This window comes from Accipiter gentilis, chromosome 9 (genome assembly GCF_929443795.1).
Source record: "Accipiter gentilis chromosome 9, bAccGen1.1, whole genome shotgun sequence".
Classification (NCBI taxonomy): domain Eukaryota; kingdom Metazoa; phylum Chordata; class Aves; order Accipitriformes; family Accipitridae; genus Astur; species Astur gentilis.
In genome coordinates, this window is record NC_064888.1 from 10,590,398 (window position 1) to 10,614,157 (window position 23,760).

Consider the following 23,760-nt stretch of genomic DNA (forward strand, 5'->3'; position numbering starts at 1 on the left):
TACTTAAATCACTTGCTGTTTTATTACATTTATTGTTTAAACTGTTGACTTCAGTTTAAAATATCTTTCATCTAAAGTAAGTTTTCCCTGAGATAATGGAGGTATTGCAGATGTTACTTAAAAAACAACATGAACCCCACAAAGTCAAAGAGGAGTTTATTGTTTTAGAGTGAGTACTAAAGGAAGAAGCAATTGCAATGGATATTCCAAAAAAGGATCATCTTTTTTGGTCACAGACTTGTAATGTTGTGCTTTCTACAGTGGTAAGGCTTTATAGCATTGCTTGGCTCTTATTGTAAAATCAGTATGGAAAGATCGCTAATCCTGCACTGACGGGAGGGGAACAATGCTTGCTTGAAGATAAAATGAAATTAGAAATACTTCTTGAAAGGGAAGAACAGTTAACGATCTTATTTCTGTTTGAAGGTTGTCTGTCTAAATCCTGGTTTCAGGGTTTAAGAGGTTTGCCAAAGCTGTAGAACCATATGCATCACCCTTTAGCAACCCTAGTTTCTACATTGTTAACATTTAGGCCTTCTTTTCTCTTTGAATGTTGTCTGATGTATTTGTTGTGCTTGTCCAACAGTCAACTCCCTCAAAATCTTAGAATCTTAGTCTTAATTCCTAGGGGAAAAAGTATTGCTTTTTAATTTACTAACAAAAAAAAATGCTAGGTTTAACTGACATTTTGAATTGTCACTTCTTGAATTGATACTGGCATATGGTTTGAAAAATTGCACAACAAATCAGTCTGAGTGTTGTCCTAAAGCAGTAACTAATAACATCCTCAGTGAAACTGAAGTAGTAGATGTATGCTACTAAAGGGAAGTATGCCCCTTAATTTATAGCCTAGCTATAATGGCACAGTTATAAAATACATTAAAATTACCTTGTGATGAAAAATTATCTTTAAAAAAATTCACTCTTGCATATTTACCAATTTCTTTAGTCTCTGAGCTTTGCATAATTATTTCAGGCCTTCACTTTTTAGTAAGATGATTCAAATCAGTTGTGCTGTTTGCATTCAGTAAATGTAGTTATGCTTATGTTTCTAAATTTTTTTTTCCTGTTTCTAACATTCTGTGTTAATGCTTTTTAAATAGCAGTTCAGTTAACCTTTAAGCTTCAGTATTTTTTGTTGTTGGATAAAGGGGAATATAGGTAGTGTTTGATGGCTCGGCATGTTCATCTACATCAGTTGCTTGTACAACAGGTGAATTACTGCATCAAAAATGCAGCTGATTACTTACCCTGAAAATCTAGTGGGTCAGCTCAACTCAGTGTCTTAAAGAGACTTCTAGTCCAGTTTCTTCACTCTTAAGGTTGTATGCCTACAGCCCGTCTCAGTGCGCGAAGAGGAGGAGGAAAGCATGCGCTAATGTTACTGCCAGTCCTCCGTGAACATCTGATGTAATATGGCCTGTAGAGGTGTTGATTTAAGTTGTGTAGCCCTTATAGAAAACCTTGTATAGCCCACTGTTCTTTTGCAGATGGATGATCTGCTGAATGAGATCAGGCAGCTTAAAGATGAACTGAAGAAAAAGAATGAAACAATCAACCAATTAGAGCATCAACTTGTAAGTATAATGCTAAATGTTTAACAAATTCCCAAGTGTGCTCTGCAGAGTGTAACTTCAGTAGGGAATTCTTATGAAAGCTTTGAGGGCCTGATGTCTGATTCCCTCCCCCCCCTCCCCCCCCAACACACACTTTCATTATAACAATGGTAGATTTGGGTTCTATTTAGACTCACCTGACTCATGGGTCTGTAAAAGTTCAGTTAGCAGACTGATTCTACATGTTCTAGTGTGTTTGCAGCTGTACCCTTGGGATCTGTAATTCTGTAGGCCAGTCATGATTTGTATGTGTAGCGCTAAGCAAGGATGTGTATACGATTGTTAACTATATTTCCAAAACAAACACTTTGAACGTAAAATTCTAGAAGCTGTTCAGAAATAACAATGAACAAAGATAAGGCACTTTAAGCATATAGTATTTTAAAAATTAACAAGTATTGGGCTTACCATTCTGCTTGAAGTTTTTTTTGTTGTTTTTTTTTTCTCCCTTTCCTTTCCCTAACTGTCCATTAGTTTAATGAAAAATTTCACTATAGAATTTAAAGCTGAGCAAGGTAGTATTCAAAGTTTATTCTTTTTTTAAAAAAAACAAATCAAAACAAAGCAAGTTGAATAGTGAGATTAAATTGGCCAAATAAATAAAACTTATGGGAACACTTTCATCATAAGTCAGCTTCAGGCAGACACATAAGTCCTCAAGGAAAAGTAACATATGCCTTTTTGCTTATGTTCTAAGTTAAATTTGGATTTTGCCATGCATATGTCTGCTTTGGTTCTGGTAAACTCACCTGCTGTGACAATTATTATAAAATAGCCCCATGTTTTCAAGCCATTTCAAGCCACAGCAAGATCTTAAAGGTAGGGTAGATGAGATGCCAAGAGGTGCACACCATACTTCTTTATCGTGGCTGGAGACACTCTTGTGTGACTATAATATCTAATGAACTGTTTAGCATGTGCTTTTGTACATATGTGCACTGAAACTAACCTGTGGTCTTCATCCTCTTCCTGTCTAGCATGTGGTCATTCCCTTGAAAACAAAAATGGGAGGTTAAGATTTGGCTTTCTGCTCTGCTTCTTAAAAAACAGAATTCCAGATCATAGTATAGTAAAAGAAACTGTCTTGTCTATTAGTATTTTGCAATAAGTGTTGATTTATCAGTACACTGTCTCTTTCTTACCATCAGCCTTCACAAATTTCTTGAAGGAAATCTTTGCTTCCCTGCTAGGTCATAAACCTTATTACTGTAGTAACTGAAAACTTTGTTGCACCTAAGGACCTCTGCCGTAAAGATGGGTAAAACATATATTTCCAATTGTTGAAAGGTGACTTAAAGAATGTGGTGCTTCAGAAATTTAAGTGAATCAAAAACCCTTTCCAAAAGTCAACATTTATTCTAGATTATTTCTAAGTATACTCTGGGAAAAGAAGTGGTTGTGCAGCACTGTAAATACTAGTTTCCACAATTTAATAGTATTGTGCTATATGGCCAAGTAATGCATGATGTTTGAACGCTGGGCCTTGACTGTCCTTTTCAAGAGGCTTAGTTATTTTCTAACAAATTCTCCTTTCTTTTTCTCTTTTTGGGGGTGATTAAGGCCACTAGATGTAACTGCCAGAAAGACAGTCAAAAACCTACAGGGGCAACGTGCACGTATGCTGATAAATTTACACAAACCTCCTGGAGGAGGAGTTCTGTGAGTAAAATGTGCCATTCCTTCTTGGTTATGACTTTCTGCATTTCATTCCTCAGTTTTATTACTTTTGCTGTCACATGAGTTGGCCTTGTTTAAGAGATCCTGTGCTGTATGTAGTGGTATCCTTCCTGCTGTGCATCCCTTACATTCTTTTGCAACCCTTTTATTTAAACATTTATTACCAACTTTTCTGTTAAAATAAGTAATTGAACTTTAGAAGTCTTCTCTTAAAATAATCACCCTTTGCACTGTTTAAGTTATAGTCAATCCCAGATGTATACCTAACCATACATAAGATATTTTCCTTTATCCTGACTCTAAAGTCATAGGTATCTGTATTTGGTTTTCTTCCTGGTTAAAGTTTCGTTGTTGATGTCCTCACATTTGTTGAGGAAAAGCAACAGTATATCCTAAGTCTCAGTCCATAAGTGTAAAAACAGAGGTTAATCTTCTTTATATTTTTTTAAAATTTTTTTATCATTTTGAATGAGTCAAGTTATTCAAATAAAAATTATTGGGTGAAAATCACTTTGACAAAGGAAATCTTCATTCCCATGTGTTGTGACATGGATCAAATTTGCTTCCATTATATAAAACTTTCTTCATAGAACACTAATAGAATATTTAGGATGGAGGAGGGACAACACATTTGATATTATATAATAATAAGGAATTACCTTTGATAAATAAGGCTTTTGTCAGTCTCCAGCAAATAGTCTTTGGATCTTGAAGCTACTGCTCGTGCTAGAGAATCCAAAGAGATTTCTTTAAAAGGTTAAAAATGGGTTAGATTTTTTCTTTCTTTGTTTTCACCCTGCCTTGAGTTACTTGATGGAAGACTGTAGTAAAGATAAATCACCCCAGCTATCCTTAAATTACTCTTTTAAATATATGGTGCTAGGATAGAAATACCACCATGCTGTATGTTCACCACTTGCTAGCAAACAGCTTTCTCCTGTTGAGACGATGCTTTCCAACCATCTTCTGTCTGATAAGGACTCAATGTAAGAAGATCATAACCTTAAGTAGCTTTTAGTTTGCTCTGATACTTCTACTCCAGAATGTATATGTAATGTCTTTGTTTATCCCATTTGCTTCTCTTTTCCGGTTACTTCGGAGCTCTTGTATTCTTTCTTTTTCCCAAGTTTTAATTTTGTATGTGATGTTCACTTGGTGTTTTTCTGCATTGATACTATTACTAGGTTAGTGGCTGTTTTTGTTTCCATGTTCCTTTTTTTCCTATCTCATTTTCTACATAAATTCAGAAACAGATTAGTAACCATTGAAAGTTAGTTGCTAACTACAGAAGCTTTAGTTTGAGCAACCTGTGGTATTAATTGATAAGACAAAGATATTGGAGAAGATGGGCGATGTGAGGTGATATCTTAGGTAAACAGAGTCATTTAGCCCAATTGTCTGTTTTGATTAGGTTGGTCAGTATGTTTCTTTTAAGTTATTCACTAGTTTTGTTCAAAAAGACACTTTATTGTCATGAGGAAGTTCAGGTTAAGGGAGAGTATCTTTTAAAAAGAAAAAAAAATAAAATCTCTGCAGATCTCTGCCGTATTCATGGTTGGGTGTGTGTATGTGTGTGGATATATGTATACATATGTATGTGTGTAGGCATATAAACATTAGATGCGCATTATAAACACCTCTGTTTTTATCTACATGTGAAGTTTCTTATGAAAATTGATAATTAGGAAAATTCATGAAGTATTGTCAAATTTTCAAAATACACTGCTTTTCAGGAGCTTTTATTTGGAAATGATAGCTGAAAAGTTTTGGGCAGAATGTGTGAGGGTTTTTTTAATGTCTTTTCATTTGCATATTTGCAAGTTATAGGCTTTCTATAAACAAACAGAAATCGATAGGAGCTCCTTAATGTGGGTTTTCTTAAAGGAAGGTGATAGTCTTGGTGTTGTAGCCAAGTTTCAGTTCTAATGATAAGCCCTCAACTTTCTGGTTTAAGAGTTCCTCTGCTCACATGCATTTGTATGCTTCATTGCATGACTTAATAGAAGTATAAATGTAGAAAAAAACCTCGGCATGAAATCATTGTTGAACTGGAACCCAAGGACATAAACCGTCGATTGCAATAGAAAAGAAAGACAGTTGGCTCTGTTTTCTTGAGGTAGGAGTACAATAAATGGAAACCACAGGAGACACCTGAGTAAAATATATTCTTACTAAAAAAAAAAAAAATAGTCTTAAGGAAAATAATTGTTTTGCTCTATTAACATTCCTGTTCAATTTAATATAATGGTCTTGAACTGAGAGTGCAGGCTGGGAGAAATCAGGTTTATTGGTCCTAAATGTGGTATGAATCATGAAATGTAGTTAATGTTTATGAAATTATGAAGTTTTATATAGACTATATTTTTTAAAAACCAAATTATAGTTGAAGTCTTGGCAATGAGAGAATAGCTCCTTTGAGGCATATAAGCTTTTTGTTTCTTTAAGCTTGGTAATAGTTATCAAAGTTGATGAATATTTAACCATGCAATTTTTTCCATAAGTGTTGACCTGCCAGTCACTTTAAATAATGGTGAATAAGAGGAAGTTACTGTAGTTTGGTTATCGTAACTTTTAAGATTACTCTGACAGTTTACAAATTCTAGCAGAACTGATATTATGTGTTGATTCCTGAAGTGTAAATAATAGTGTAGGAATGCACAGTAATTTACTGTTTCAAGAAATACTTCAAATGCTTCCAGAAATGTGCTTAACAAACATTGTTAATGCAGTGTTTCATAAAGAATAGATGCTAGAATTAACTAGGAAACAGTGAGAATGGAAATCAGCTATTAAAAGATTTCAGTTAGGAATTTAAGACCATATGAATTGCAGCAATTTATTGTGGTTCTACTGTCCATTTGAAATAGCTAGTATTTCTGATTACTTCACGGTTCTCCCAGTAAGTAGACAACTGAATATCATTACACATACTCTTTTTAAAAATTCATGTTCTTATCTGTTTCTTTCTTTCATTATTACCAGATATTTCTAGAAAATGGCCTATCCTGATGTGATTATAAACTTGTCTGGTGTTACTCTCTTTAGGGACCACACTTTTTAAAAATACTTTCAGGGTTTTTTTCCTATTTAAAGGTAAATATATAAATAAATGGAAGCTATGTAACTTCTAGGTTAATCCTTGGAACTTAATACTCATGTAATGAAACCTAGTGGCTGAAAATAAATGTTTTGAAAATTGGGCATATTAAGATTTAATAGGTATCTTGCTACTGTGTCTCTTACATGGTATTTCTTGTAAGTAGTGTTCTAACAGTATGTTCAAAACTTTAAGTAATTTCTGACTGTTCATATAAACAATGATAACTTAGAGGGAAACATTATTTTTGGTTAGCCATCCTCAGGATAAAGGCTTGTACAAGTATTCACTGACAGGGTAGACCGTGACATTTCTAGAAATATTTCTTATAGATGTCTTATAGAGAATTCAGTTCCAGTTCATTTATGTCTATCATGTAATTATCACGGAAGAAAAAACCAAAACCTGGGAGGAAATATTGAACATAAAATTACCTGAAGAAATTAATGTTGATGGACACAGCTTACAAAGAAGAAAAACATGAGCATCCATTGCCACAATTGTCTTGCAGGCTTTGCAGCATTGTTTCTGTAATACTAAATATTTTTATTATTTTTAAGATTTTGAGGGTAGAGGGGTTAAATGTCAAGTTTCTGTTGACAAATTATTTGGCTTCTTGAACTGGAAAGGATGTTTGCACATGCTGAGAAGTAGAAGACAAGCAAGCAAACTACGAAATCCTGAATTTGAAGATGTTTGTAAAAGATTCAGACCCCTGAGGTCCAGTTCCTTAGCATAACACAATTCCTCCTCGTTCTTGATGCCCTGCAACAGTAGATAGCGTACAGTAAAAGCTGATTTTTCTCCTTGGTATCAGAGCAGTACACAGTGATGTGAATAAGCTTTGCATCCTAATTGTGTATACAAGTTCATTCTTGTCTCTGGTAAAATGACACCAAAAACCCTCATTTTGCATGAGAGCATGCATATTCTTGTTCTTCGCTACATCTCTTCTCTACTTCTGCACTGAGATAATCTTTGCCTTCCATTTGAGTGTTGTTCCAGTTTGTCATTCCAAAGCCTTTCACATAAATCGTTTTGATGAACCTTTGTAATACTTTGGCTATCTTTGTGTATTGTTATTTTTTCTTTCTTTTTTTTTTTTTTTAAATCTCCTTCCATCTTAGCTTTAAACTTCCTATATGCTTTGTTTCTGCAACTATGAATATATAAACTTCCAGGATTTGAAGCCTAGTCACTGTTTTAGTGTTTATCTTTGCATTCAGCTTAGGTTTTTCTCGTTGTCCACTACTCTGCTGTTTGCTTGCTGATCTGTTACAACATACATTTCTTGGTGAGACAGACTGTAGCTGGACTAGATAGTCGTGTTGTGCATCTGTTTCTTGGACTGTTACACTGACGGTGAATAATATGTAGGTGGATATGCAGAGAGAGGTCCTTTAAACCTTTCACAGGCAATTCTTGTTGCTTTACTGTAAACCAGCACGTAAGATTGGGGTTTTTTTTTGACCTGAATACTTTCAAAAAGACTATTGCATGTCAGAACAGCTTAGTTGTATTCTCTTTCTGGGTGCTAGGCTAGCAAGAGGAGACTGCTGCAACAAGGTTTTGTTTGCATTGATGCTTCATTGAAGTATGTCATTCTAGGTTTGTTCATGATGTGGAGCTCTGAATTTGTGTGAGACAACTGGCAATGCTAGGTGAGCCGCAGGAAAAATCATCTCTTCTTGGAAGTGCTCAAAGGCTCCAGCTTTATGGATAAAAATGGATCTTTTCTGTATTTGTGTTTCTGCAGCAGAAAAGACTTTTTAAAGCAGTAGCAGTTTCGGATATTGGTGTATCCTTGGGAAAAGAGCCAGAATATTTGGCTGTTGGCCTAAAATTACTGTGCAGCAATAGCTTAGAAATATTTCTCTTGTCCTTTTCTGGCAGAAGCAGTTGCTTTTGTTCATGTGATTACTTATTCTAAGGTTAAGGTCTCTTCATAGCAATGGAAACCTTGGGCCTTAATATCTTCATAGTAGACTTTAAAAAAAACCCCAAAAAACAACAAAAAAATCCCAGAATCAAACAAAACCCAGGTTTTCCAGTGCAGTTAGGGTCAGAACTTCATGAAGTGTTTAGCAGCAATTGTACAATTCATCAGGATCTCTGAAGAACATTCATCATTTTGTTCTGGTTTGTAGGCTGCTTTATTTTTTATTTCAGCTGCTCTTATTTTTCCACTCCTGAGTCTCCTGTTTTGCCTGGCATTTAAAATTCTGGGTCACTTCTCTTCTGGGATGCTTTTGCTATTTCACAATACCAATATCTGGGAAATGAGAGGAATGGGATTTAAGTTTAGTGGCTGGATGCACATAACAGCTGGGGTGAGGAACTGTTCTGACTGCTGTCTAATGTTAAAGTGCAAGTGGAAAGACTTGCATCAGACTAGGCTTCAGAACCCAGAAGAATCCCATCAAATGTATGTTGTTTGTTTGTTTTATAGAAGCTGAGGTAAGTCACATTCTCATATTTCAATTCTAGCATTGCTTGCTTGTGAGTTTTATAGACTTTTTAATGATCAAACATAAAATAAATTGTGATTCAGGTTTTTATTCTTCCCTATATTTAGTATGAAACTGCCACATTTTCTGTATATTTTGAGTATGTACCATAGTCTGAGGAGATGTGCTTATTAGTGTGTGTGTATGTGTGTGTTTCTTTTTTTCCTCTTTGGATTTCTTGGAAACTCAAGCACACATTTGACTGATAGAAGGGGGTGGATGTGAGTTGCTGTTTAAAGGAGAAAGCTTTTTAAATTTGCTGGAGTTTTGTAAAATGCTATTAAAAGTAATCTTTTCATAAGCTGGGGTTATTTGCAGATACTTATCTCTTAACGTGCTATATATACAGGCTCAGTACAACTTTTATCATTTGTAAAATCAATGTAAGTCATAACACCTATCTTAATAAATTCCCAGTGCTGTATTTCCTGGTCCTTAATTGGATCAATTGATGTTGATTTTAATTACTTATTTGATGTACAATTAAACAATGCTTGTTATGATTTTTTTACAAGTAAGAAGTCTGGCATTTATTTGACATTTGCCTAGATGGAGCAGAGTGTCTATATGGAGCAGTGTAAACGCTCAAGAGTGCTGCCAGAGGAAAAGCTAGTTCTTCTGCTTCTCAGATAATAGAATGTACTCCAGCCTTCAGGAGAAGGGGACTGAACTGTGCCTGGAGACCAGTTCAGTTTAGCAGGCAAAACATCGAAGGAAGTTACTTGTACTTTCTTCATTTACTTCTGTAGTCAGAGTAATGATTAAATATTGTGAAGAATTATTGAAAAGACTGTACTTAGTGCTGTGCTTTGAAGTGCTAATGTGGATGCTTAAAAATTACTGGAATGTATTAAGACATCTAAATACTCCTTTGCTTTTACAATAGTATCATAACTGTTATGTAGCTCAGCTGGTTTGTACTTGCCTTAATCTCTCTTTTTCGAGAGAGGATGGGACAGGATATAAAATTTTTACCTCCCTTCTTAATTTAATGTGTTAAAAATGTCAAAGTCTGGAAAAAGCCCATTGCCAACTCGAGTCTCTACAAGATGAGACCTATGCTTGATGATACTGTGCTTTCTACTATCTGAAGATTCAGTTACGTTTAGAGAATGGAATGAATTTGTTGTTGTTGCACCATCTTTACACAGTTTAGGATGAAATGTGAACAAGCTTGAAAAATGAAGTGCTCTTCTGTAAAGTGCTGTGAAAATCCAAAGCTTTTGTTAATGTCTCATCCATCACTGATTGATTAATCTTGCTCCCAGGAATATTTCTGTGTTTAATACCTACTCAGCTGATGCAACATATTAAATTATTTTGTCATATTGCTTGACTAAAGCAAGTACTGTTGTTGTTTCATGTAGCAGTCTACAAATTGTGTTGACATTAATGGCTACTGATGGAGGACTGTAAGAACCTGTTAGGTAATCAATCCATCTAGAGATAATCAGATGAAAGAATTTGTTTCATTTTTTCCTTGGATTTTGCTCCAGTAACTGTTTTATCTCAGCTTCTGAAGAAGAATAAAGAAGTTTGTCAGATTTTTTTCTTTACTTCCTGTTCTAGTTTAAAGGTGTTCTGGCTAGCAAATTCTAAGACTAGATTAAATGCATGTGTTATTAAGTTAAATTTTAGGAGTACTGGAACTTGGCATAGTGGTGGGTAAAAGCTAACTAGATCAGGGTAACTGGAAGGTCAGGGAAGTGTCTAAAATTCTGCTAGGATAAATAAAAGCAGAATATTTTGTTATAGAAATAATGTGATGCTTAACGTTCTTTTAAAAGGAGCATGGAAATAAAATACTTCTCTATTTTTTGTCCAGCCCTAGGCAGTATGATTTGCAGCAGATGTGCCAGCAGAGAAACTAGAGAGGAGGGCAAACTGTATTCCAGTTTTCTTTGATACAGGAGTTTGTTCAGATATCTTATGCCAGCTGTCTGAGAGAGTAGCTACAACTGATTGCTGTTGATATCTGCTGGTTACTGGTAGCCAGGAGGCAACGGCAGTCACGATCATTAGCACCAATATTCCAGAACTCATACAAGCAGAAGTTTTCAGCTGCTAAATGGTGAAGGGGTTGTAAAGACTCAGACCTGCCTTGCTGAAATAGGAAATCAAGTTCATGAGATTTAAGAAGGCAGATTCAGTTTGGATAGGTTTCTACTAAAGGTAAGGGTATGGAGAAAATGATAGACTGCATAAAATTACTTTTTCTTGCTTTGAGAATGCAGCAACCACAATGTGTCTCTTGTGGTGACCTGAAACATCTGACAGGCAAACCCTGCATGGCATTGACGTGCACAGTTCTCCGAACCTGTAATGGAAGACTCAAGCTCCAAGAGCAAAGTGCAAGGAAAACAGTTATATGTCACCTTTCCTCTTTCACATTCAATAATACTATAAAAATATGAGTGAAGTGGACTCTAAAGCACCAGGATTTGCTAGAAAATCTGTTTCTATGCATTAGAAATTTTTGTCGTAAACTAAAGCTGACTGTTTTTTTAGTAGATTAGTATTAAGCAACTTACTGCTTGGTGAGGCATTTTTAAAACACTTTTGAAAGCTGTAAAAATACAATTTTTAGCATGTATTTTTAATGTGAAAAGCTCAGCTCCTATACTTTTCCCTTAAAAATGTCTGTAAAAGAAATGTGTGCATACATATTGAATAAAAGTGGAGGTATTTTGTAAGATTTCTGACTGGTTTAGGGAATCATAATGTGGTTTTTCCTCTGGGCTTTTTAGTAGCATGTAGCGTTTGCTTTTACAAAGTAGAACAACTGGAAAATATAATGATACCTTTCTGGGGGAAAAAGAATGGTGTGGCTTTTTGGTGTCTTGTTTTTCCCTGTTCTCTTTTTTTATTATACTTCTCCCCCTCTCTCTTTCTGCACAGGGTGGGTATTCTGCTCCCTCCTTCTCTCCCTGGCAGGGCTCATTCCAGGGCATCCCTCGGAGTGTTCCACCGCACCGCAGACAGAGTGAGTCTGTACCTCTCACTCATCTCCCTCACCGTGTTCCAGTAGAAGCTTCCCCTTTGCACGCACTGTTCATCTCGTAGTATCCTCCTTTCTCAGGCAGATTTACAGGCATACACAATAGTCTGTGGCTAACCAAAATGCTTCCTTCAGCCAGTGTATAAGCTACAACTTACAGCTTTATAACAGTTATTAAACGCTGATTTAATTCAGCAGTTCTTCAGGCAAACCTGAGTAGGCCCTTGTTTCCAGTCTTGTCTTAACATAAATCTTGCTTGCTGCATTTTCCCTTTCCTTTTTCATGGCTGTAATATACCATCCTGTTTGTGTATGTGTTCTGTTTGCTCCTAAGTCTGCACGTCTACAAATGTGGATGTATTTACATAAATACATTGTGGATGTACATAATATTGGTGAGAAAGTGTCATTTTGATTGCCTCTTATGAGAAGTTTTCTTAACTTTTCAGAATGGCTTCCCTGAAACTTAATTTTATTCTGCCCCCCCCAAGTATTTGTTGTAAAAAGGCTTCTAATACATTGAAGTGGCTGTTGCAAAACTTGCATGATTTATTAACATTCCTTATGTGCGAGCTACAATGTGGGCTGATATTAGATGCATTTGTTATCTTGGCTTGGATCTGCAAAACAAAAGACAGTTGCTGATTTTAAAACTGTATGCTTACGTAGACATAGAGAAATGGTAAGTCTTATTTTGTGCTTTGGTATTGCATTATAAACAGATAACTGTTCAAAGAAATATAACTAGTTCATAAAGCTAAAGTTATATTTTTAAAATGTACTGTAATTTGAGAATTACAGTGTGTTTCACTGCCTAGCAGAGCCCAAGAGTGTATTTGGACAAGAAATACAGGAAAAAGTAGAATAATGGAAACAAAGAAAGATTTCCAAGGCCAGTGGAGATCTGAAGAGTAAGCTGCACCTGGAAAACTAAGTTTATATATATTTCAGATTGCAGTAATCCTAACTTATTTCAATTACAAGAAAAAAAAAAATCTTGTAAAGTATTTTGTGTTTCAAATACTCTCTTGACATTTCTGTGACAATGTTCATCTTAAAAACTCATCAGGAATGCACAGCCTGTTTCATAGGCTTTTTTTCTCTGTGCAATGGAGGGATGTGCTTCATTTTCCTGTTGTGTTTGATGTGGGACTGTGTGCGTGTGCATGTGTGCGCGCGCGCGTGTGTGTGTGTGTGTGTGTAGAAGCCCTAAAGCAGATCATCATGTCTTCTGTTCCTGGCTATTTTGCTGTCCTGTCAGGAGAGAGTCTCAGTTTAAAAAGATCAGTTTTACACCTGAGGAGCATATAAATATCACAGTTTTGGGGCTTACTGATTGGAGACTCCGAATGGGAGAATGGTGTCTGAGCTGCCAGGTGTGTGCCTCTGCTGTCGCATCATTCACATTGAGTGCTTAACTGAAGACGACAACTTTGCTAATCACTTACTAGTTCTCTGAGCCCTCACCTCATTCCTCCAGTAATGGCAGGGACTTCTTATTCAGGGATTCTGTAGTAAACTTTCATTACTAAAGCAGGCTGGATTATTTTTTTTTAGTATACATCTTGTACATTAGATTCTATGAATTACTAGTAAAGGAAATAAAGTAGATGAAAACTGGCCTTTGGCTAATGAACCTGAACTATAATTAACCTATTGCTTAGTAAAATAAGTGTTTACTATAACATGGTGTTCCTCGCCTTTTTCTTTAAGTCTTAAGTTTGCTCAAAAGATAAATAGTGAGAATAAAAATACAGTATAAATTAGGAGGTTTCTTGGACATTTTTACTGACACTCTTGAAAAATCAATGATTCATTGCTGTGTGAAGAGTCCGATAAAGTAAAAAATTACTGGAATTATCACTAGCATCCTTCTTTCCCCACATTACCTCTTCCCTTGGTCCAGTGGTTTTTGGTCTGCTGGTTTTTGAGCTAGTACAGAATGCCAAATGTGGGGTTTTGAGGGAAGTGGTGAGCTGGATATCACCATCAAGAATAGGAAAACAGCCTTGAAGTCAATGTTAAGTGTTCTTTTGAAATAATACAGAGAAGGTGATGGGAACACGAAGTAGTCTCGATTTCTGTTTGGCTGTGTTTTCTGTCTGGAGATCTTGGAATTCAAGCATTTCTTCTGTAACTTCTGGATCCTGAACCTAAAATATCATCTGCGCTTGTGAATACCGCAAGTTTCTTAACTATGTTGTTGATAGCTGATGGATACATAGATCACATACAAGCACTGTGGTATAAATCTGTAAACTGTTCATATTTAGTTGTTTATATACTGAATAATGTTACTGCTGCTGTACAGGACAGGTAATATATCCCTGCTACGTAATACTACAATACTATATCATATGCTTCCAGTTCTTCTCTGTTAGCACCCGTTAACAATGTTAGCATACCTACTGCTTAACTTGCCCTATGAACTTACCATATCACTGCAGTTTGTTAACACACTTTAGAATTGGATGTATGTTTTGCGCTTTTAAAGAGAATTGATTTTTAATACTTTCACATTTATTAACTTCATGTTGTTTCAACAGCCTTGGAAGCAATTCAGCTTTTTGTATTTCATAAACACTTTCATAATAGTAAATTGATCTTTGTCATTTTATGAACAAAATTACATGGGTTTTATTCCTATAATTCCTATATGTGACTTAAACTCAACTCTTACGTAATGGTCCTTTATTTTTTCTCTTGGTTATAGGATGTAATTTGATGACACAGCAAACTTCCTTCAATACAGTTTAAAACTTTTGCATTTGTATTCTGGAGCTTTAATAAGGCAGCTCTAGAAACACAGCATTTAGGATACACATTGTCAATGAACCAATTATGAACTCTTGTTTTAATACAAGAATATTATACCACTTTCTCTAGGCCCCTAGCCCCAAGTGCTTCTCCACACAGAAACGCTGATGAAAACTGTTTTGTTACTCAAGCATTGCAGTTGTTCACATCTCTGCTTACTGCGCACTTCGTGAAAAAATTATTTAGATGTTTTGTATGTAAGCATTACAAATAAAGATAATGTAAGCAATTCTTGCAGGTGACACATAGCTTTTTATCACTAGCAAGAAAGCTGCTGTATGCACATTGACTATAAATCAGGTCCAGGTGTTGCTTTTTCATGGTTTTTGGTTTTGGTTTTTTGTATGTTTGTTTGTTTTTTTTAAACAAAGGTGTGTTGCTTAAGACTATGAAATGTTTCCAAACCTTTATTGACTGATTCACGTTCTTTGTAGGGAGTACAAAGTGTTGGTGTTAGCAGCACAAAGTTGCTTTCGAAATTATCTTGGAAGTTCTGTGACTCATGTTAAGAGAGTGACAAATTATTAAAAATGTCCTGGAATCATCACATTACTGTCCTTTATATGTAATTATTTTTGCTGTGAGAAATGAGTGTTCAGCTATATTAAGAAAGTCTTTTAAGAAAAACTTCTCCCAAGTTGGGTAGGTGCAGATTGGACTACAAGAGAAATGTCTCTTGTACCTAACTAAGTATATATTTGCAAACAAAACTTAATTTTACATCTGGTCATATTTGTCTGTTTGTTGCACATGTATTGGTATTTATGAATTAAATGCCTGCTTTGATGTAGTTATATATTACTTTCAGTAACTTTTCTTTGAGAAAGACAGTGTTTTTCTTTAAGTTGGGGTTTCTATACAGACTACGCAGAAAAAAACCTAATGCTATGCCATATTACCGATTATTTTACTACCCTCATGTGGTAATGAATGGTGGTTTAAAAAAAAAAAAGGGGGGGGGTTGTTTAGTATCATTACTGGAAGTCATACTCCATACTGTGGAATCCTATTTTACATTGTTGAAATATGGGTATAATATAGCTAGCTAAAAGGGAGAAGAAAAAAAATCCAAAATGAAGGTATTGGCAAATGCTACAGATTTAAGGTGTGAAATCTTGATGTTTTCCAGAGGTAGAGAGAGCTTTCCAGTGTAGCCTTTCAATAAGGCTGTGTCTTCAAATGAAGACCTGTGAAATGACAGCTTATCCTGTGCCAAGGCAGTGACGTAAGGGATGTCAGAAGGGATCAGAAAATGAAAAACTTATGTAGCAGTTTTTATGTCCCTTCCCCCTTGCCCCCACCTCCAAAAAGAAACCATGGTAGTTTGGACTCTCTTCAAGCTCGTGAACGAGCTGCTAGGAAGATGGGTTATTAAACAGTATGGACAACATGAACAAAATATGTAATGCAGTGTATCCTATGATGTTGTTCATTGTTAGATATCTAACATGTATGTGCATGAATGAAAGTATTTTTTATGTACTCAGTTGTAATCATACATGCAAATTGTAGTTACAGCTCTAAACAGTATTTGAAGTGTAAGAGATTAACTGTGTTACAAGACTTGAAATTGCAAGAACAAAGGTATTCTGTGCAGGTCTTGCGGTAAATATTATTTGTACTGCATTACTTAAACACTATTACTACCTTTGTTTCTGGAAGGTGAATTAAAAACTAGTAGAGGACATGGTAATTGCAATTTAAATGGTGAAAAGTTGCAGTTCTGTCATGGCAATTGCTCATTGTTTTGTCTTGGTCCTCTGACATCATTGTCCTTGTCTTTTTCTTGTCTCTGCTTTCCCATTATGCCATTGGCAAGGAGTTGAGAAGTTAGTCCATTACTTCTGTGATAAAGCGTGGTACAGTACAACTTCAGATTTCTTCCCATCTCCTCCTCACGCATTTTCACTGTTGTGTTGGGTTTTTTTTGTTTTGGTTGGTTGTTTTTTTTCCCTATGCATGATGCATGTCTATCGGAGATGTGCATGCGGTTTTCGGATTTCTCATTGCTTCACTTCCCTTGTTCCTCAAAATACTGCAGGGAGAAAATGCCTTTATTTCATTCTAGAGAGGTATTAGGGTATCAAGATGGGGACTGAGGTTAGAGATACAGAATAACCAAAGCAAAACTGAAGGGAATTTTAAAATAGTGATATTGCAATGAATGTCACTGTCATGACCGCATTGATTTAACTTCTTTATCTGTATAACATACTTGTCTCAATTTTCCAACATAAAGCTAGTACAATCTCAGTGGTTCAATAACTGTGTAATCCTCTTTGTGGATATGTTGTCATTTTTCTCTGGATGAGGTAACAGCTAGATTTACTTGAGAGAAATAAGAGGAAAATCTCTTAAGCTAATGTGGTAGGGACTGTAATTTAGTAATTTTGATTGGTGCATCAATACACGCAAGTCTTTGAAGCTCTTTCTAGTACAGAAAAGTCTGTTGCTTTGTTGTGCAAAAGGGAGCATATGCACAAAGCGTTTTGTCTAATGTGCTTTCAATTTGGGGAGAACTAATTCAGTTACACTGTACTCAAAATGTTTTAGAGTCCAACTTCACGTTTTAAGAGCATCCCAAAGGAATGCAGGTCTTTGTCCACCTGTATATTTTCCTTATGAGACAAATACAGAAGTCTGGTTAGCATGACAGTCTGCACCAAGTCATGGTCTGTCCCACCCTGAAATATCAAAAGTGCACTCAAAGCAATGCAGATGACAAACTTTTTCTTTTTTTTTTTAAGACTTCCATGAAATAAAATACTAGGCCTAGAAGGTGGAATGCTGCTTTATCTTTCTATTCCCCCTCCTTCTTGTGATGGAATTCACCAAGTACTAGTCCTTCTGCTGGCTGGGGTTGTTTGGGTTTTTTTGACTAATAACATGTCCATCATTTATTAAGACTTCCCTATTAAAACGAAAACTTGTGCATAAGGCAAAGATGTGAGCTGTGGAAGAAGATAATGCAGTTTTCAGCGTTAAATACCTTGTCAACTGTTACTTGCATAATTTGGAAGTGGTGTTTTTCTTTCTGTGTCATCTTGAATGTTAATACATGTAGCAACTTGAAGAGATTAAAAACTGTAATCATGATAATTGGACAGACTTTGACTAAGTAGAAATACAAAATTAGAAAACAGTACAGTATTTAAAACAACTTCGCAAAGGTGGTACCAGAGCTTTAGCGTCCTCATAATTCTGAGCACGTAGCTGTTTTCTACCTTTGAATTGCTAACTTTCTGCATATTAAGCTGCTTAGACCTTTTTCGGTTATGAAGGATAATGAGGAAAATGTGTATTTGGCTATTTTTATATATAAAAATGCAAAATTGCCCAAATGGAAAAGCTCAAATATTACCTAGTTTTTGTCAAAAGAACTCAAAATAGCATTATTAAAAGCGTGCTGCTTTGCTGTATTTCAGATATTTTTGTGTTTAACTCAACTTTCCCTACAAATTTAGTTTCTTCTGTAACTTACAAATTTTTCATTTTGCTGATTAGTATAACTAGGATTACTTGATATAAGGATAGGATTTGTAATGCTTAGATTCAGTATTTATCTGTGTTTTTGAAGACTGGCATTTAGAAACCCGTTCTAGGTGAGGGGAAAAAACTTTTGTGACAATTATTTTTACATATTAGAATCTGACACAATACTGTTTGCTATAAATGTACTGATTTTTTTAATTCAAGTAGGATTAGAAAATTGGAATTATTTGTCGAAGTATTTTTATGGGAATCAAGTATATATTGCTTTGGTTTCTGCACTCATTTTTAGCAGTTTTATTTTTGCAGGTGAGGTTGCACACCAGTAAATCATTTTGGGTAACATCTGTCTGTAAGCTGGAAGGATAATGACTTCTGTAACCCATTACATAAACACTGAAAAAATGACAAATATCTGGAGGATTCTTCTTTTTTTTTAATCTGTAACTCTCTTAATATATTGAAGTATTAATTGTGTTTAGTACTTCCTTCCTGTAGGATTGCTTGGTTAAGAAGGATTCACAAAGTTAAGCTAGTTTTGGTCACGTAAGGAATAATGTTTTGATACTCATTTGACACTGTTTTGAATGCTTTTTTTTTTTTCTTCCCCCCCCCTTTTCCTCTCTCTTTCCAAAACAATTGTGTTTAGACTGCTCAACATATTTGCACTTACCTGTATATCACTTGCTGATGTCACTGGTCCAGCTTAGATGTTGCCTTTGCTTACAGGTAGAACCAGTATATTCTAAACGGAAAAACTGCTAGGAAATCAAAATTAGATTGAGAAACCTTGATATTTCTCTCATTACTTTTAAATTTTTTTTCTTGATGAGGAATTTTGAGGCTTCAGTTTTCAGTTGTAATCCTGCCAGGGAAAAGATGAAAAGCTTAAGGAATCCCGAGACATGCTATCGTCCCAGAAATGTAACAGGACTTTGGCATGCACAGCTATTATTACGTTCTTCCTGCTGATTCTGAGAGGAGCTAAAAAGACCAGACAAATAAACTTCATTCAAAAGTTATGAATAATTCAAGAGAGTGACTGAAGTGACATTTTTAGTCAAATCTCTTAAAGACAAATATTGCTTCTTTTTTACTGACTGTATTTCACTTGTAACCAAATAAAAACCTGTTTACTATGTACATGTAATCTGTCAATTGGTAAGAACTCAAGTAGTTTAGGGGATAAGACTAGCTTGCGGTAGTTCAGTTCTGTTCCTTCACAAAGAAAATGAGAAAATTGTCCAAACCTGAAACTTGCTAAACCTATAGTTTAAGTTTTTAAACTGTTTTGGGTTTTGCCATCAATTACAGAATTTTTAATAAATCTTCCAAGATCTGTATACAAGTTGCAGGTCTAGGATGTGTTTGTGAAGCTAGCGCACACATTAAAGTCTTTTTACAGGGAAGAGCAAAGAGAAAATAAAAATGACCCAGAAGAGGTACTGGCAATTCTCTTGTCTGATACATGTGTGATTAGATTGTATCTTCTGATAAAATGTAAAATCTTCATTAAGTTATCTTTGTCCCTTGGTTATCAGTGTAGTAGTATACGATCTCTAGCTTCACATGTACTCTGTTGTACTGCTTTGTAGGAAGATGGTTTCTTTATCAGCCCATTTGGAATCCATTCAAGAAAAACAGTTACCTAAGACTAATCAGTAGCCTAATTACAACATACCTGTATCAGATTTTCTGACCTCTGTAAGGCAAGGAAAATGCACTGTAAATTCATGTGGTCCATTAAACTCCTTTCCTGCCTGTACAGTATGGAACATTGATAAAAGGTTGGGATAGCTAACTTGAGAGTGCAGTGAATAGAAATTAAAAGATGGATACGGTCTGACAGCCGTTGCATTTGTTTATTCAGCACTTCAGAGTTGATCAGTACTTGTGTGCAATTCTTACGCTGTCCTGCAGATTTAGGTGAAACCATCAACCATGCCTTTTTCATGATTCTTTTTTTAAGCTAATGGGTTTCTTTTTTGTCTCTGTGTTGTTATGTATTTCAGTGCTGGTATAATTTTTTCCACTTAAGTTACGTGTCCCATGAACCATTCTGTTTTGCTGAAGTCAAAGTTTTGATTTTTAAAAAACCCAGATATACAGCCCTTATCAAGCATCCAGTCAGCGCACGTTGGATTCAGAGTGTTATTTGGTGCTTTCTTTGCTTAATATATTATTGTATTATTTTCTCTTTAACAGCCTCAAGTACTACAGCCTTCCAGCAGCCTTCCCAGTTCCACAGACCTCGCCCAGGGAAAACTAATAAAAATGCCACATATCGAGGCCCACAGTGAATATCCTAAACATGGTCTGCATGAAAATAGCAATCATCAGAATCAAAATGCTGCAGATGTGTCTCTCAGAAATAGCCTGAATGATGTAAACTCTTTAATGAGCATACAGTTAAACATAAAAGATGAGAATGCATCATATTTAGAAAATTTGAAAAATCAAAATACTGAAGACCCTGGAGAGGTGGCTATTAATAAAGAAGGTACGTTACCATCTCGTTCCTGTTTTCAGACCTCTACACGAGCTGATGCTAGGGGGGTGCAGACTGAATTAGCTGTGAAAGGTCAACCTTCATTCACAAATCAGGCTTCTCGGCCAAAGACTTTAAGAATCGCAAAGCCCCCAAATGCTTTAGTGCCTCCTACAATGGCCGTTCTCGCACGATCTGCAAATCATTCCGCTGCTTCCAAGGAACGTGAGCTTCTACCATTAAGTAGTTCGACTCGGCTACAGCCAACATCTGGTCAGGATAACCTAAAGGGTAAACAGAGTCAGAAAGTGTCTAAACTTCGTCCACCAACTATGTCCTTTGCTAAATATAAGCAAGTGAGCAGTCAAAAACCCACACCAGTATCTCCAGAGCCTCAAAACACCTGTTTGAAGACTAACATCCCAAAGCCACCATTACAGAGAAAGGAAAATGTGCAGACACAGAATACCGGTTTGCATTCTGGGGATAGTATGCCCTCTAATCGGCATTCCCGCCTCCCTAAACCAAAGACACACTGAGAACGTACCTACATCTCATTGAATGATGCCATACATTAAACTACTTCCTATGTTTTGACTGCCTTTGAGGCTGCTTTATCTACAGCCTGCAAATCCTGAGTGAATTATCAAAATAGCATCTTTCTTTAGTCTTTGCATACTCCATCCTGTGATGTTCTGAGGCTCATGTTATGAGCTGTGCAGCTTCTCTTAAGAGTGTTTTATGATATCGTAGGTCTGTATTAAAGATTGTATTGTCTGGTGATCTTGGTAATTAAGCAAATACTGAAGTCTGTGGTGACCACGAAAACCAGAATGCTGCACTAGGTATTTCAGGATTGCAGAAATCATTTCTTACCTCTGTTTATTTGAGTTATTAGACAATGAAATTACTATTCGGTTTAACTTCTTGGTTCTGAGTACTCGTTAGGTTAGAGTGGTGGAAAATTAGACTTACTAGCAGATGTTTTATTGGCCATAATTCTGACTCTGTATTCCAGAGGCCTATGCAAAAATCCTTGTATTTATCATTATCTCAAGACTGACATATTTAATGTTATTTAATCTGATGGGTTGGGTGGGTTGTGTTGTTTTGTTTTGCTGTAATCTGAAGTTGCTCTGTTCCTTCTTTATCCCATTTTCACAGTTCACAGACAATAAGCAGATTTCACAGGGTGAAATGAATCTTCTCTCTTAAGCATCATCATTTGTTAAAAGATTGTGGTATGTTTTTATTGTGTTGAATAGACACATTACCGGGTAGAGTCTTGAAATGCAGTGCTAAGGATACTTGTGCAAAACCTTCTAATATAGGCTCTTACGAATTGGTAAGTAGGGAGCCTCTGGGAATAAGGGGTCCATAACACCTATGTCAAGGTTGCACAACATGCATTTTAATTAATATTTTTAAACTTTTATTGTACTACTTGTATTTATTGATTTATGTTTAATATTGAAGGACTCTGAAGTACCTGGCTTGAAATTTTGCACAAACTTTGCCATATATATAAGCATTTGAAACTGTTTTACGGAATAAAACTTGTATAACAAAAGCAACTATTAAAAAACAGAAAAAAAATATATAATTAACCCCACTACTTGCTTTGAGCAATCCTATTACGTCCTAATCCAGAGCTGGTACTCTTAAGAGTTTTTCAGAGATGTGTATTTTGGTTTTGGTTTTTTTGTAAATTTTTTTCTTTTTGTAATTTCTACAGAAGTGCATGATAACTGGGAAGGAGCTTTTTGGGGAAATAAAGCAAAAAAAAACCATTTTTCTGCTCTCTAGGAGAAGTATTTTTTCTGAAAGTGGTCTTGAAATATATACCCATAATAGTGCAACTATGGGACTGTGACACGTGCTGTGAGTTAAATATATGCATATCCAGTGAAGCTTTCCAAAAACTTACTGTTATGTCATATCTCCAATTCTTCCCTACTTTCCCATCACTGTCTTTCGGATGTTACAGATTGGGTTTTTTTTCCTGTTCTTTATCTGGTTTTAAAATCAGCAGCAAAAGGCTGTTACAATAACTTTGCTCAAAATCTGTTCCTGAACAGCATATAATTCCAGTAAAATGAAACATAGTAATAGTTTGTTCTAGCCTTTGGCTATAGGATATTGACAATACTACTGTATTTTCTTTGAGAGAATTAAAGTTAATAGGTACAGATACTTCATAAGTAAGTTCAGTAATCAACTTCTGTAACATAAGCCCTTTAACTAGGGATATCCTGATGGATACCTTAGTTGGATGGGAGAAGGAAAAAAATATAATTATTTCAGCTGAATTTCTCAGTACATAATTAACATCCAAGAAAGTTTTTGGATTTGTCGCACTGTAAATTCTTTTAACTGACAATGAAGTAGAAAAATGAAAAGCTTGGGGGGGGGGGTTGGGGGGGGCATAGGTAAGGGGGGGTCTATTTCAGAACTGCTTATATAGATCTGAAATAAGAGACCTGCAGGACTTCCTGTTAACTGGGGCGAAGACAATGTAAGCAAGAAGTAACAAGGATAACGTTAATTGTTACAGTTGATATAGGATCAAAATAACTGCAATTCAAGATTGCTGTAACAATTATTCTCCAGGAAAAATTCTTTCCTTGAAAAGCATTGAATTAGATGGCCCTCAGTGTAGAGCATTTACTTTTGATAAGAGAATAAAACTGACTTTTTATATTCCCCCAAAGTAGCTCCTGGCAGCTAACTGTTTCTCAGGAGTTTCAAAACTGCTGAGGGAATGATCAGATTCCTGGTTCATTTTCCGGTCCATATAGATTTCTATGGAAGGTGTTTTTTTGAGTTTACTTTCCTTGAAGAGAAGCTGATTTTATTTTTAGTTGTATATGATTTTGTGTAAAAAGATGATTTTCACTTAATGTTATTGACAGAGATATTTCACCATGAGTTCTTTTGCTTCATACTCTGCAGGTATCACCAGCCTGACTTAGTCATGTTAAAATTTTTATGTTTACATTTAAAAGTATAGATAGATATCTGCACCTTTACTGAAAATTAAGGAATGAAGCAGAGATGATCAGGGTTTTCAT

General features: G+C 35.6%; 1 protein-coding gene across 7 annotated transcripts in view; it reads left to right on the top strand.

Moving 5' to 3' along the window:
• Positions 1-22,479, top strand: part of CCSER2 (coiled-coil serine rich protein 2) — a 72,574-nt gene extending 50,095 nt beyond the window's left edge. For 3 of the 7 annotated variants that reach the window (XM_049809652.1, XM_049809654.1, XM_049809653.1), the window contains exons 8-10: positions 1,491-1,577; positions 3,177-3,275; positions 20,407-22,479. In XM_049809652.1, coding sequence (XP_049665609.1) covers positions 1,491-1,577; positions 3,177-3,275; positions 20,407-21,228 — 1,008 coding nt within the window. In that variant the 3' untranslated portion in view covers positions 21,229-22,479. Of the gene's footprint in view, positions 1-1,490; positions 1,578-3,176; positions 3,276-11,795; positions 11,881-16,531; positions 16,572-20,406 lie in introns of all 7 variants that reach the window. The other 4 variants (XM_049809655.1, XM_049809656.1, XM_049809657.1 and 1 more) reach the window with 2 other exon arrangements.
• The last annotated feature ends 1,281 nt before the right edge of the window (positions 22,480-23,760 follow it).